The 15730-nt window shown below is 37.0% G+C and overlaps 2 protein-coding genes and 1 non-coding gene across 3 annotated transcripts; 1 reads left to right on the forward strand and 2 right to left on the reverse strand.

The window, feature by feature from the left end:
• Positions 1 to 11437: 11437 nt before the first annotated feature.
• Positions 11438 to 11884, reverse strand: LOC113294079. The gene has a single exon (XM_026542503.1). The coding sequence runs from the start codon at positions 11882 to 11884 to the stop codon at positions 11438 to 11440; it is 447 nt and encodes a 148-aa protein (XP_026398288.1).
• Positions 11885 to 13237: 1353 nt separating this feature from the next.
• On the forward strand, positions 13238 to 13311 carry TRNAI-AAU. Its single transcript has one exon. It is a non-coding gene; the product is annotated as a tRNA-Ile (tRNA).
• Positions 13312 to 14676: 1365 nt separating this feature from the next.
• Positions 14677 to 15027, reverse strand: LOC113294081. The gene has a single exon (XM_026542504.1). It carries the CDS (start codon positions 15025 to 15027, stop codon positions 14677 to 14679), a length of 351 nt encoding a protein of 116 aa, XP_026398289.1.
• Positions 15028 to 15730: the final 703 nt, after the last annotated feature.

Genomic DNA, 15730 nt, shown 5'->3' on the forward strand with positions numbered 1-15730 from the left:
GTTTATGAATTGTACTTCATTTAAATGAATGTAAAACATTGTTTCCTAGGACGAAAGATTCACTCATACCCATACATAATCACAATAGCATTCATACGATTATGTCGATGTCTTACATACGAAGTTCAAAAGATACTTCGTATTGTAATTCCTTAATACTACGTCTAATTAGAGTATAATCATTCACAGCTTCGCAGTTATGTTTTCAATATGCACGACTTGAAAGATACGTTAGGAATGAAACAATTCAAGTCAAATGTTACTAACCTCAAGAGGAAGGATGATGTCGTCGATGTAGCTCTTTACTTCTTCACATTATTCAAGTCTTCACGTCATACTTGTAAGTCTCATATCCTAGTAACTTTCTAGCTAACCTATACAAAGTTGACTCTAGTAAATAATCAAGCGACTCTTTAAATGAGTTTTGGTTCACTAAATTATGACAACCAAAGTTGACATACCAACGCTTGATGGGTTCAACCGAGCTATGCTCTAACAATCTCCCTCTTTGGCAATTTTAGTGACAAGACTCGTACATCATATTGATAAACAAATTACAAGAATTCATTGCACATATGCTTGATTCCAAATTTCAACAACAGAATAACCTGTATACATCTAATCCATAAATGCTGCTATTGACATTATAATAACAAAGCTAATACTCCCCCTAAAGGTAAGATATGTAGATTTTCAATCCGCACGTCTTTTTTATTCCCCTTGTAGTTAAGATAACCACAAGTATCAATATGATATGTTACTCCCCCTTAGTCTATGATTTACTCTTTCGCTAGATATAATGTTTAAGCACCATTTTCCTTTCCTAGTGATACCAAATCACTTGTTTACTCCATATATTTCTTCCCCTTATTGTCACAAAATGACAAGGGTACGAGCAAATAAAGGACAAACCGAAAGGATCTTATAAATCTGAAAAAAATTTGCAAAACCCATAAGAGTTAAGCACGAGGGTTCCACACACCATTTTAGATAACCAATATCAAAACCGAAACTACTAGGTAATTTTGTTTTGATATGTTACCAAGGAAACAATTGCCCGAAACAATTTTTCCTAATAGTTTAGCAAATCAAAAATTGATTAAGCACCTTAGTTCTTTTGCTAAACCGATTCTACAAATACAATCGCTTGTTCGATAAGACTGGAATAAAGATTAGAATTAACTTTATTTTTCTCATCAGGTTCTAATTATTCAAATAATAACTTACACCTTTCACTTTTAAACAAGACAAGTACTAGGTTAGTTAACTAGCATTTCTTGTTAAGGCATTCGATTAGACTTGAATAACCGATACCTCCACTTTGATAAGTCTAACTAAGATCAGAATTAACTTAGTTTCTCTTATCCGGAATCGAATTGGACTAAACAATTGATCCCGAAAACCCTTTTGTTAAGCCATAAACAATTCATACAAACCAAATAAATCAACTTGCATAATGATTTACCTCAACCGGAAGCAATTGAAACAACATAGACTTTATAGTACCGCAATTGCACCGAAATTTCATAAGCCTAAACAATTGATACAAAACCATAAAGAAAGATAACAATAGTTTTTCTTAACCGGAAACAATTGAATCACACACACATATATACACAAAAACATCAATTGTACCGAAATTTTGTTAAGCAAAATAAAAATATATGCAATAAAATCAGGCTTTTCTTAAACAGGTAAACGATTAACTAACAAATTCGTTACCTCAAATTCTGCATCGTCTTCATCCCAGAAAGATATATCATTAAACGCAAGTTCACATATAACTCTCCCCCGTTAATGTTGTCTTCCTCTCGCAAGAACCGAAGAACAACAACAACAACCAACCTTTACCAGATAAAGGTTGAAAATCGGTTTTAACTAATGTGCTGCAAAATTTGAAACCCCGAAACACATATGCTTTTATGCTAAACCAAACAATTCAACATATTGTGACTTTTTCACATATTAGTTTCAATCAGAACCCCTTATGATCCTTTGGTAAAGCCTACCAACATGGGCTAGAACTTAATCCCGCTAAACCAAAAAGTCACCAAAACCATAAGGATTCACACAAAATGAGATCGAATATTAAGGTTATGTAAACCGAAATCAAACATCTCATAAACCACAATAATAAAATAAAGCATTCAAGCACATGCTATGTAATCGAAAACTATCACAAGAAAAAATTATAAAATAATAATTTTATTCATAAATAATAGTTTTATTCAAAATAGACATTATTGAAAGAGATCAAAAACTAATGTATATTTCTTTGACAGATCTTTAAACAGTTTGTCCTCAAATTTTTCAGGATCTTCATCAACAACATCTCGACTGATATCTCGGATTCTGCATACAGTACCTTGGTTATGTTCACAAGCTGAAGCATTAACCTTTCGACTAATATTCCGAGCATACTCCCTATTACCGATTTCAAGTTTAATCTGTTTCCTTTGGTTATGGATAACAGTTCTTAGTAATGTTGCCTGTCTATGATGAGTTTCAATAGTACTGAGGATGACTTGTTGGAGATTGAGAATATCAATCTTAGCATCCAAACTGTTTTGGACAAGGAGATGAGTTACATTTTCCTTTTCTTTATCTTCACAACCAGATTTCTTGAAGGAATCAAGATCAATAGTTTCATTAGAAGCCATTTCCCTCAAAGTTTTTAGAAGATTAGCTTGAATCTGGTTAGAGAATATTCCTTTAGCATAAGTTCTCAAACATGTTGAGTACATATACTTGAAATATCTTTAACACATACCAAACATATATGTCAGCCTTAAATAAATAATTCTGACAAGATTTGAAAGGATTTTCGCATCTTATGTGTTACAATATCACAACTTTCTTCTAAAAGAAATTATCTTCTAGATTAGTATCAAGAGATACTTTAGATAGAAAACTTATCCTGTTTACACAAGTTGTTTGCAAGACAACTTTTTTACACATGGATACAAATTATACTTTAGATATACGATCGAGATAATACAACACGAAGTATGATTACTTGATAATAGGTTCAGACTTAACCAAACACAATAGAATTGCTATCAAGTAAATAGGAATTAAAGTTTGTGTATTTTACTTCTAATTATAATAAATCAATTATAATTGCATAAATAGAAAAGTAAAAGACACAGCAAGATTTTGTTAACGAGGAAACCGTAAATGCATAAAAACCCAGGATATCCAGAATTGAATACTCTCAGGATTAAGCCGCTATACAACATATAAACCAACTTCTTATAGTTGATACCAAGCAACTAAACCTATAATTCACCTAGTTCCGTCTGTATCCCTGCGCCTCCAACTTGCAATAAGTCACGCACTTGGAACAATTCCTTTGGTTCGTATTCCAAACAGTAAATGAACAAAAAATTTGTTCGGTAGCAACTCTTTTCAAACAACGTGATATAAGTTTGACAAAAGGCTCTTCCGTTTATCCCAATAAACTCCTTTGTTGGGTTCTTAGATCAACTATTTAACAACTGATAAGCATGTAAATACTACATTTTATACACATATTTATATTAGATAAGATACAATATTTTAGTTGCTAATACTATTTTAGTGCTTTTGTAGAAAGTACAAGTGAATTCTATCATCCAGCGAATAAACAGCAAAATGTGGGACTTAATGGTGTTTGCGACGAAAATTGCAAAATGTGGTTGGCCTGGTATTTCCATATATCAGCAACCACAATGATGAAATGTGGTTGGCCTGGTATTTCCATGTATCAACAACCACAATGATCAAATATGCTGGCCTGGTATTTCTATATATCAGCAGCACTTATTATGCTGACCTAGTATTTCTATATATCAGCAACACTTATTATGCTGGCCTGGTATTTCTATATATCAGCAGCACTTATTATGTTGCCCTGATATCTCCATATATATCAGCAACATAGATTTATTTCACAGTCGAGGTCTCAATGGGTGCCGACAGGTTTTAATTTGCTCTTCAATTAATGCATGGTGAAGCGAGTCGACGTCAGCACACTAATGCCACCTAAGATTGGTCAAGAGTGACTTTATTATTGTTAGCATAAGAATGGAAGAATATCGCCTCCATGACCACGTGCAAATGAAGAAAAAGGAAAGATTAACATATCTTGTCCTTACATAAGTTCTCTTGGTATATGTATATAAAGAATATGAAGGAATGCTTGAGACCAAATGACGTCATTTGTGCAAATACAATTAAGGTGGGCCCAACACATGCAAGAAAATATCATGCTTTTTAAATGAAATTAATTCATTTCCTTGGTGGTTTCATATACTATGGAAAGTGGATATTTTCTGATACTTTACAATGTTTCGTCATATTACGACACGCGGCACAATATTATTAGACATATTGTATTTCATGACATGTGGCAGACTTCCATTGGGAGGTGATGTGGCGACGACGTGAATTCATCTGTGGGATATATTTACGTGTTGTTTCAAAATGAAAAAGGGGGAGGCGGCCGCAGAGCCGTTGACAGAGAGAAGAGGCGACAAGGGTTTGGTGTATTTGAGTTTTCTTTTCTCATGGTTTGCTAAGTTGTTTGTTAGGTTTCAGATTGAAGCCAATTTATTTATATGAACTCTATGATGATATTTCTAATAATGATTCATTGATTAGTGATTTCTCTTCATATAGCCTGGTGTTTAATCGATTATGTGATTTTCTTGATTACTTATACTTTTCAATTGATATAGCGTGCTTGGTTAAATTCTTTGACGCAATATGCTTTAGGATTGATATGTAATACTTTAAAATCATTACCCGTGAAGCGAAGGAAATTACAGCGGATAAACCATATTTTAGAATTTAAACATATTATCTTCCGAGACATGAGATTGATTTCGAAATTTGTCTTGAGTAATAAATATAGATTAGTCGAGTTTATATGATTGAATTGGTGGAAATCGAAAACCTTAACAACCCGTTACCCATTTTATTTATTGTTAGAATTATTTATTATTTCTTTTTTTCCCGAATATCTGAAAAATTGTCAAACATCACCTTATTGATTTGTTAGTTTTGGGTATTAGTTAGTAGTAGTATTTTCACACTCCTCGCGGGACGACCTGTACTTGCCATTGTTCTACTAGTTAGACGTTGTGCACTTGAAGTATTTTATTGTAGGTTTCCGAGCCTACCAAGTTTTTGGCGCCGTTGCCGGGGAGTGGTTGCAAAATACTCTCTATTTGATATCATTGTATTATTATTTTAGTTTTAGTTTTTGTACATAATTTATTTTTATTTTTCTTTTAGATTTTCTTTAGTTTCTTTTTACGCAGTTTGTTTGATTTTTTTTTAAGTACCTTAGTGATTGAAGTGCTGCAATGGAATCCAGTAATGGGCGAAAAGAAAGTATGCACTCTCAAAGATTTTGCAAGAGCGACTTGGAAGATCCATTAGAGGTTTGCTTAGCTCATTTTGGGTATGACTTTGATAATGATAGTGTTATTTATGAAGTCAATGCTTTGTTATACTCCACACCGCTGCTAGACACTAATAAATGGAAGCCCAAACAAGAACCTCTAGTATTTTCCGATTCTCGACTAGTTCCATCAGTTGAGAATGCTCCTACCTTGACCCATAAGCCATTAAGTTCTGAATTTTTTCGTCTTGATAATATTCATAATGAAACCGTTTTAATGATAATGGGTCTGAGAGTCGTGATATTATTGCTCCATTGAAGCCTTGTTCAGCGAGTGAATTTGAAAAAAATGTCAGTCGTGGAAGTTATTTCCGATGACTTAGAACCAGATTTAGGGAGTACAATAATTGTTCAATTATTTACACAATCTTTAGTAATCATCTGCGAACCTGATTTACTTCATATTCAAGGTTCGAATAATGCTTTAAATAAGATTGAATTCAGTTTTATCTCTCTGGGTACTAATCTTTCTTACTGTAGGTTCATGTTTTCAACTAATCAGATTAGTTGGGTTGATCCTAAACTCTTCAGGCTTTATATATACTCAGGCGCGACAAGGTGGATGGCGCGACATGCCATGGCGTGGTTTAGGCGCGACTAAACTAGGGTTTTGGAGTTGGTACAAAGGTTATCATGCGTTGTTTGGCGACCTTAGACGGCTAAGATTTGCATATAAGATGGTATGGTGGTCGTTGATCATCGCACGCCTTCGTTTTGGTAGCCGCATAGGGAAGGCCGACATGGTATGGCGCGACAAGGTGATTGGCATGCCTTGGCGTGGTTTGGTCCAAAGGTTACCATGCGTTGTTTAGCGACCTTGGACGACTGATATTTGCATCTAAGATAGAAGGGTGGCCATTGATTGTCGCACGCCTTCGTTTTGGCAGCCGTGAAGGGAAGGCCGGCACGGCATGGCTTAGGCGCAGCAAGGTGGATGGCGCGGCATTCCATTGGCACATGTGGCATGGTCGGCATGCCTTGGCGTGGTTAAGGAACGTCTAAATTAGGGTTTTGGCATTGGGACAAAGGTTACCATGCCTTGTTTGGTGACCTTGGACGGCTAAGATTTTCATCTAAGATGGAAGGGTGGTCGTTGATCATCGCACGCCTTCGTTTTGGTAGCCGCATAGGGAAGGCCGGCATGGCATGGCGCGACAGGGTGGTTGGCATGTCATTTGAACATGTGGCATGGCATGCCTTGGCGTGGTTTGGCGTGGTCAAAACTAGGGTTTGGTCCAAAGGTTACCATGCTTTGTTTGGCGACCTTGGACGACTGAGATTTGCATCTAAGATGGAAGGCCGTTGATTTTCGCACGCCTTCGTTTTGAAATACGTGAAGGGAAGGCCGGCATGGCATGGCTCAGGCGCGGCAAGGTGGATGGCGCGGCATGCCATTGGCACATGTGGCATGGTCGGCATGCCTTGGCATGGTTTAGGTGCGACCAAACTAGGGTTTTGTCGTCTGGCCAAATCTTACCATGCATTGTTTGGCGACCTTGGACGGCTAAGATTTGCATCTAAGATGGAAGGCTGGCCGTTGATCATTGCACGCCTTCGTTTTTGTAGCCGTATATGGAAGGCCGGCATGGTATGGCGCGACAAGGTAGTTGGCATGCCATTGGCACATGTGGCATGGCATCCCTTGACGCGGTTTGGCGTGGCCAAAACTAGGGTTTGGACCAAAGGTTACCATGCGTTGTTTGGCGACCTTGGACGGCTAAGATTTTCATATAAGATGGAAGGGTGTCTGTTGATCAAGGTATCGTTCGGGAACTTTATAAGTTTAGGTACAATTTTACTGTTTGGTGTCGAAAGCAATTTTATCGCATACTACTTGGAGAAAAAACAGTGCATGTTTTTCAAGTTTCTTGGACAAGTTTGGGGATGAAGTTTCAGTGTGCTATCTCGTAAACTTTTTATCATCAACTCTTATTTAGCGAAGTACTTCCGGGAAGTAATCAAGTTTTGGTTGCCAAGTTTAGTTCTTGTAAGACGAAATAGTTTTGGTGTTAAAATTGAAAGAAGATGTTCTTTCTTTGGTATTTCAGAAATTGTGTTTATAATTCTCCATCAGTTTTGAATTCTCGGTGGAGAGATTTATGTTATAGCAGTGATAATGATTTGAGAGGTTTTGGTTTTGGTGGAGCAGTGTCTTCCCTTTTCTCATCTACTAAAAATCTTGAGATTGTGGTTTCAATAATTACAGAGGTGGTAGAAGATGGGATCAAAGATTTATTTTGAGAAATCTATTCAACAACTTGTCTTGAATAGTTACTTAAGAACTTATTACGGTTGCTTAAGAGTAAGAAGACAATTGTCTTGGATAGTTAGCGCTTGTCATCCTAACGTGACAGGTTAGCACTTGTCTTGGATAGTTACTTAAGAACTTATTACGATTTCTTAACTGTAAGAAGACAATTGGTGAGCACAACAACATTTTGGATAGTTGCTTGGAAGCTGGTGGAGTTGCCTAAGGTTAAGAAGACGGTTTGGTGTGTTTGGGTCTTTACAATTTTTGAAGGATGATTGCCAGATCTTGTTCGGAACAGCTACGTACTGGTACACATTTTTTGGGTAAGTTTGATTAAAGTATATGAACAAGACAGAGTGTGATTGTTATGAAGTTTTCCCTCCGTGATTAGTCACATTTCTATCCAAGTCCTGTTAGTTTTTTGCTATGGTGGTTTTAGTCAACGAAGTCGAAACTGCATTATTTCTTGGAGATTTGGTGGAGGACATTAATTTGTCATAGCCTGTTTAGTTAAGGTTGCTGGTTTAGTCTAGAAATTTTTTAATGTCGGCTTTTGGAGCCTCTGGTTTGTTTTTTCACTGAGTTAGTGATTTTGTGAAGCTTGACATGTTTGGTCTCTTCGTATCTCTTTACTCGTTTTCGAGGATATGCTCATAGAAAAGAGCAAGTTCAGTTTTATGGCAAAGAAAAAATTCAGTTTTATTGAGTTTGGAGTTTGGAGTTTCGAGATGAAGGATTTTTAATCTACTAACAAGACAATTAGGCATAATTTTGGACGAGATTCATTGACTTCAGTCGTTTGGAGGCTTAAGTTGGTACTTGATCCAGTTTTCTCGTCGTTGAGGTCCTTTTGGATGCTGAGGTGATTGTCGTGGTTTGAAGATCGGCTCAGATTAGTGGAATCTTTACCGAGGTGGAGATTTGTTGAAACATCGACAAGGTGAAGATAGTTAAGAATATTGCCGGTGTTTTAGGGAAGGCTCCAGAATTTTCCGGAAACCACTAGAGATTGTTAATTTAGGAAAACATACGATTTCCTAGTTTGGGAAGATTTCTATATGGAGATAGGTTACCTAAAATAACATCAGGTTTCTTAGTTGGTTAGTGTTTCCTTTTCCAAATGAGACTAATACTTGGGAATCAAGTATATGAATACTATATAAGGAGGCTTATGTTGTGATTCTTAGAAATGGAATTCTCAATGGAAAATCAGTAGAGAATTAGAGAATACACAATGTAGTTCTCTAAGGTTTCTAGGGATTCCATCCCACCTATTGGGGTGGAGTTTTAGGGAAAGAGTGGTACCATTCTATGGTGTTGTAAGATACATTGTTGGTGTTGAAAGAGTACATCGTATGGTTTTGGGGAGATGTAGAAGACATTGTTTAGTGAAGAGAAGATCACCTTGTTCGTTGATGGTGGAAGATCATCGTGGGTGTTTGAAGAGACATCGTTTAGAAGGAGATCATCTCGGTTATATGAGATAAGTATTATCTTGTTTGGGTAGACATTATTCGGTAATATTGGAGCGTTTTGTTCAAGCGAATTATTTTAGGGTTTATGATCAACACAATGTTGGATCGTAGTTTGTTATTTGATTCATCAATTGTTAAGTGTGTAATTCTCTATTTAATGGTTCCATAATAACGAAGAAATGGTAACCGTTTTTTGGTGGATGTAGGCATATTGCCGAACCACGTGAAGTCTTGTGTGCTTTACTTATTTCTTCTAATATGTGTTTGCATCGTCTATCTTTCATTCTACGTCGATCCAAAGAATTTAATGTCTTGTGGGTTAATTCAAGTTTGGATTTCCCTAATAAGTGGTGCGGTTAGTTTGGCTATCTACCACAACATAGGGTTCAACTGTTGAGAAGAAGAAGATTTGCTGGATAGCTTGGGATAAAATGTACAAGCCTAAATGTGAAGTTGGTTTATCTATCTGCATGACTGCATGTCTTTGTTTAGGTACCTTTGCAGGGTTAGCTGTCTTTGACCTCGTGTCTCTCTGGTCTATTTCAGCTTTCCCATGGTAAGATGGATGGTTCTTTCCTAGTGACTTCCATGCAGTTGATTTATTAAGTAGCGATCTTCTCCCTCTGTATATAGATAGATGGGCACCATTATTCGGGTTTGAGCCTTTTGCCATAGGTCAACTGCATTATGTGTTTTATATGTAGGGAGTTATTTGCGAAATGGTGTCTCTAGTTTCTTGATTTTGTATCCATGTGGGGCACTGCAGTTCTTGCATCTCTTTACTTGTCCTTTGGACCAAACAATTTCTCTTCAAATTATGTACCACTGATTGATGCATGTCGAGGGAGAACTGTGTAAAAGGAAATAATGTACTGAGTCTAGTCTCTCTTAAAGAAGTGTATAGATTGTGTTCTCAATTGTAGTTACCACCAATTTTATTTGATCGCCATTCTTCAACTGTACATGATGGCCGTCCTGGTTTTCATTACTTCGGAGAGAGAGTGAGAAAATCAAGAAGGAAAGAAAGAAATAGAAGAAGAGAGATAAGAAACTTAAGAAGGAAAAAACGAAGGATAGCGGGAATGCCCAAAGGAACGAACGAAGTCACGAGAACAGGCACAAATCAGATGGTAAGGCAGGATACAGTCTGAAGAGAAAAGAGCTTGAATCTTACCAAGGGCAACACCTAGAATCTCTATGATTCATCTGACAGCACACTGAATAGCAACAAGAGGAAGAGACACAGTTCACCTTCTGATGTCAGCCGTAGTAGTGGTGAGTTATTTGTCTCTTTCTTCCCATTTCTTTAATCCCATCTCACAAGTGTTGGCACTGACAATTTTCTCAATTTCATCTGGGGACTCGGTATTAATCAAATTGCCTCTCCAAAAGCACAAGGATATGGAACTGCCAACAAGCAACGAGCAAGTCTGCTCTGTATCAGGAAGAACTGCTGAGTCTGAGATTATCACAGTCGCCTGAGATGAATTTCCCTCTCTAAGGGCATGCAAGCAGTCTCGTTCTACATCTGTAAGAAATGAGCTTCATGCGCAAGATGATGTTTATGTTTCTACTTGGGTGGTTGGAAAGGAGTTGTTAAGTGTAAAGATGTTACGGAAAGAAATTCAACCTTCTCGGTGGAAATGAAAAAGGAATCATTTTAACTCTACTCTTAAAGATTGTTTTCTTAACATTTTTAAGATCTCTAGAAAGCAAAATGCCACTGTCTATAAGATTATCTCAGGAAACAATTCGGATTTTGATCTTAGGAGAACCCTTGATGAAACTTGGGATGTACCTTCACTCTTATACTTGTTATTTTTACAGTTCAATGCGTTTTTCCTTCGAAAGTTCATTGATGATCACATGTATCTCAGGAGTTCTAGTTTTTAGTCACTTCTCTGGGTGGATCTGGAATTCAAAATTGCAGTGGTAGATTCAAAACTAGTATTACAAATTTTTGTTTGGGCCAGAGAGTTGAAATTGAATTTATTGGATTCAGAAGTCATCTAACAAGAAAGGAGTATTATCGATAAACTCGTACAAGTGCAATAATCAAAATAAAGTTAAAACAGATTTTTTTTTTTTGATAAGATATAAAATACATTTCTTTGATTACATTATCCTGAAATGCATCGAAATTACTCTAAGAATCTGGCCACCCCTTCTCTTGCATCGTCAAAATTCCCTTCCAACCCGCACATTCTTATTTCTTCTGCTTCTACCTGTGCATAATTGCAGGGGTACTGACCGCCATTATTGGTGTTACTGAGCAGAGTTTCTTCCAACAACCTGTTCCATGATATCAGTGAAAGCCCTAGAAAATGCTTGGTTGACAGTCTGATTGATCCTGGTTAGAGCACTAATCCTGTCGCGACACACTGCTGACAAACCTTTTGCCTCTTCCCCCATTACTTCATGGGTAAATGGCAAATCAGAAATGTAGACTACCGGTACCAGTGGTGTCACAGATTGAAGACAACAAAGACAATAAATTGCTTCGTCGAGTATATTATTAACCACCACATCATTCAACCTAAGCAGTTTCTGAACAATATTGGGATACCCTATCTCCTCAAGATAGATCCAGAATGCAATAGCTTGCATATATATAACCAAGTCCCGACGACTATTGACCACAAGTCGCTTGAAGAGCTCTCTATCCATCGAGTGAAACGCTTTTAGATCTTCTGTTGTAACGGATGAACCCATACCGAGGAAAAAGAAAAGGGACTGATATAGATAATGTGATGGGTGATGATGAGTAAGGGGTTAGGGATTGGTGTTTGGGGTTTGATACATTTTATAGGCACCATTATGACTCTTGGAAATGTCTCTTACCAAGAGACGTGACTCAAAGAAAAATGCCTAAAGAATAAAGATGTATACGTTGAGACACGACGGTTGATATATGAAATTTTTCTGACTTAGTTTTGTACGCGTCTGGGCTTCTCTTCACCGATTAGCACAAGCCCATCAAGGAAACGTATACCCTGTCAGTTACCCAGAAGTGACAGGCTAGCGATAGCAACTAGGTTCACCCCTCCATGCTTTCCCCGAGTCTACAAGTTAAGTTGCAGACTTTCAGTTCCTCGGAAATGACAATAGAGCTGGGAAATACGGTCCATATAGGCTGCAATCCGAGTACATTTTTTAGTAGCATAGATGAAGAATGTCATCGGTTCAAGAACAATGAAAACCAAAGCACCACATCCCTAGCAGTGGAGGATGTTAAAGAAACGAATAATCTAGACTTGGTAAGGAAGACATCTTGCCTGCAAATTACGTTTCCAGTTTATGTAGTTTTAGTAACTGGGGTCTTGTACGTCTTGTTCTCATGTTGTGTATATCTTCCAAAGTTTGTAGTATCACAACAGCAATATGGAAGTCTGCGTTGGTTCTTCTGTGTAGGGCATTGGTCCTAATAGCAGGTACTGTTTGCAGCGTCCATTTTAAAAATTAACAAGGCTGCTTATGAAGCCCTAATGCTAATAGCAGCAATGTCAAGCAAGGGTTTTGGGTATTGGAAGGCATTGAAGGAATTGAGAATTGATAAAGCTGTGTGCGTTGACTGTTTCAGACGTTCACAAAATGCTTATCCATTCGACCATCAAACATCATATGTTTCAGATGTACACATGGGATCTGTACCCAAGAAGGCAATTTCATGCTTATAAGGTTAGTTTAGATTAAGAATGATTACCTGACATGTTTTCCCAAGGATCGATCAGTGTTGTTGTTAGCCATTTACAATTATAAATGGAACCACTTTTCTTTACTAAATTAAACAAATACAATTTGATTTCTTGCGAATATACATAAATCCCAAATCATTAGCTAGGTTGACAAAGAACCGTCTTCATATCCATGAGTAATATTGTTTGTATACTGTCAAAGTTGGCAAAGAAATTTGGAGTTTACGACACAATCATTGATAAAAATACAGATGACAAAGAAAGGAAAATCACTAAAAAACTTGACTTCATTGAAAGAGAAGTCACAATAACATTGACTAAATCACCAAAATACGTGAAAGTAACCATTTTCAAGACAACGTTCACAGATGGCCCATTAGCTCAGTTGGTTAGGGCGTCGTGCTAATAACGCGAAGGTCGCAGGTTCGAGACCTGCATGGGCCATTTATTTATCACTACGGCATTGGTTTTGCTACCTTTTTCTCTGTTGGAATAGAACAACAATGTATGGAAAAGGTACAGGCGAAGCATAGTTTTTGCTTTTAGACTTTAGGAATCCAAGATACACCTGCATGGGCGTAATTTGGCGCTCATTCCTAGATGCAAGGAGAAGACTTCTAAAGTCATATTCTAGTCCTTTAAGAATTCGAATAGCTTCTTCATTCCACCTCGACAGAGTTTATTTCAAAGATTTTTGACATTGTATTGATACTATCCCATCGAGTTGTAAAGCAGATTCGATTTTCAACCTCTATTCCAGCATTCCCAAATTCTTTCTGTTTCTACTTATATAAATGTTCCCACCCCCGGTTTTGCAATTTTCCTGTCAGTTCTGAACAATTTATCCGGGCAAGAGATTGTTTTTACAAGAGCAATAATGAAAGATTGATGTTGTTGGTAAAAGAAAGAGAATTGAGAGGCACAACAATGCGGGGAGAGCATTAGTAAAGCAAAAAGATTTCCCTCAAGAACTAATCGCCTATATTCTGATGAGATTACGCACCTTTTCGGTATCTCCCCATTTGCAGTTACTTGAGCAAATCATGGTACAACTCCACAGGATGCACATACTTTCTTTACAATGAGGAAAACACGGATGGATAAAATCTTTTTGCATCCTTTATTTTGAATTTACTAGGCATATTTTCGTGAAAATTTAAATTTTCATTTGGATTCCGAGTTAAAAATCATTTTTTCTTTCTCAAATAATACTTTTAGTGAAAGACTGGTGCTATCACACGGATGGCCGTATATTAACAGCTATGCGGGGGCACCTTTCAACCATTCGATCAGTATTTTTCTCAGATCTTTAAGATACGTCTATATCCAAAGGTGACTATTTTTTTCTTTTTTTCTTTTTAATGCTATGCTACTCCGTTTTCAATTACTATCTCTCAAACCTTCGAGAACTCCATGAGTCATGTTATGTTTTGATTCTGCCAACAAATAGTATTTATTCTTTTGCTGTTTCGCTGACAAATTTTGTAGAAACATACAGATTTTTCGTATAGGGGATTTATGAAAACAGATGGATACTGCATATTCCAAATTCTAGAAGCGCTGATCATAATGAGACTGAAATAATACAAAGGTACATCCCATGAATAGATATTTAATCAGAGAGATAAATTATGATAATAGATATTTAAGGTACATCATGAATCAAACCAAAATCTGCTAGTCTTAATCGTACCAAGAGGATCATATTCCAGAAATAAACTCGCACATACACAACAAAATGGTGAAAGAACTAAAAATCATTGTATAACTGGATTCTGAAATGAATCCAAATCACTACTGGGATCATCATCAAAAGTTCTTAAGAGCCCAAACATCTCGTACTATATCATCAAACGCCCTGACGAACACTTCATTCACAGTCTGATTTACCCGAGTTAGGGCACTATCCCTGTACTGATATGCCAAAGATAAGCTTATCGCCTTGTTCCCCATTAACTCCTGGGTTAATGGTAAGTCGGAAACGTTAACCACTGGCATAGGTGGCGTAACAGATTTGAGACAGTCAAGGCAGTGAATTCCCTCATTAAGTACGAAGTTAACCACTGCATCATGTGTCCCGAGCAATTTCTGTACCACATTGGGGTAACCAATCTCTTCGAGAAATAACCAGAATGCGATGACATGCATACATTTTAACATGTCTCGACCACTGTCGATAACAAGTCGCGCTTGTAGAGGTCTCTGTCCATTGCGTGAAATGCTTTTAGATCCTCTGTTGTAACAGATGAAGCCATATCGAAACTGTAAATGATATTGATAATTATTGTGATGTTATGGAATGATTGGGATGACTGAATGGAATGATGTAGTAAGTGGGTGCGGGACTGGTTTGGGGGTTCCGCACATTTTATAGGCACTATGATGACTCCTGACAATATCTCTTTCCAAAAGTCGCGACTCTAAGAGAGAAATAAACTATTACGACTCTTGACAATGTCTCTTGCCAAAAGTCGCCACTCAAAGTGAGAAATAAATTTGCGAAAAGATGTAATGTAGTTATTCCTTAATCGTATACCAACTTCTTTCTCTTACTGGTGGTGTTTCTCCTTTTGAAAAGTTATATGGTACAACTCCTGACTACTTTTCTCTTAAAGTGTTTGGATGTGCTTGTTTTGTTCTCAAACCTCATAGGGAAAGAAACAAATTATCATCTAAGTCTGCTTTGTGTGTGTTTCTTGGTGTGGTGATGGTCAAAAGGGATATCGTTGTTATGATGTATGTTTCTCGGCATGTTGTGTTTTTTAAACATATTCCTTTCTTTTCTATTGCTTCTCGTGTTGATGTTATTGAAAAATCCGACTTAGTAAAAATTGATCCATTTGGTGATTTGGATACTTCACCC

Source organism: Papaver somniferum, chromosome 7 (assembly GCF_003573695.1).
Source record: "Papaver somniferum cultivar HN1 chromosome 7, ASM357369v1, whole genome shotgun sequence".
NCBI classification, from domain to species: Eukaryota; Viridiplantae; Streptophyta; class Magnoliopsida; order Ranunculales; family Papaveraceae; genus Papaver; species Papaver somniferum.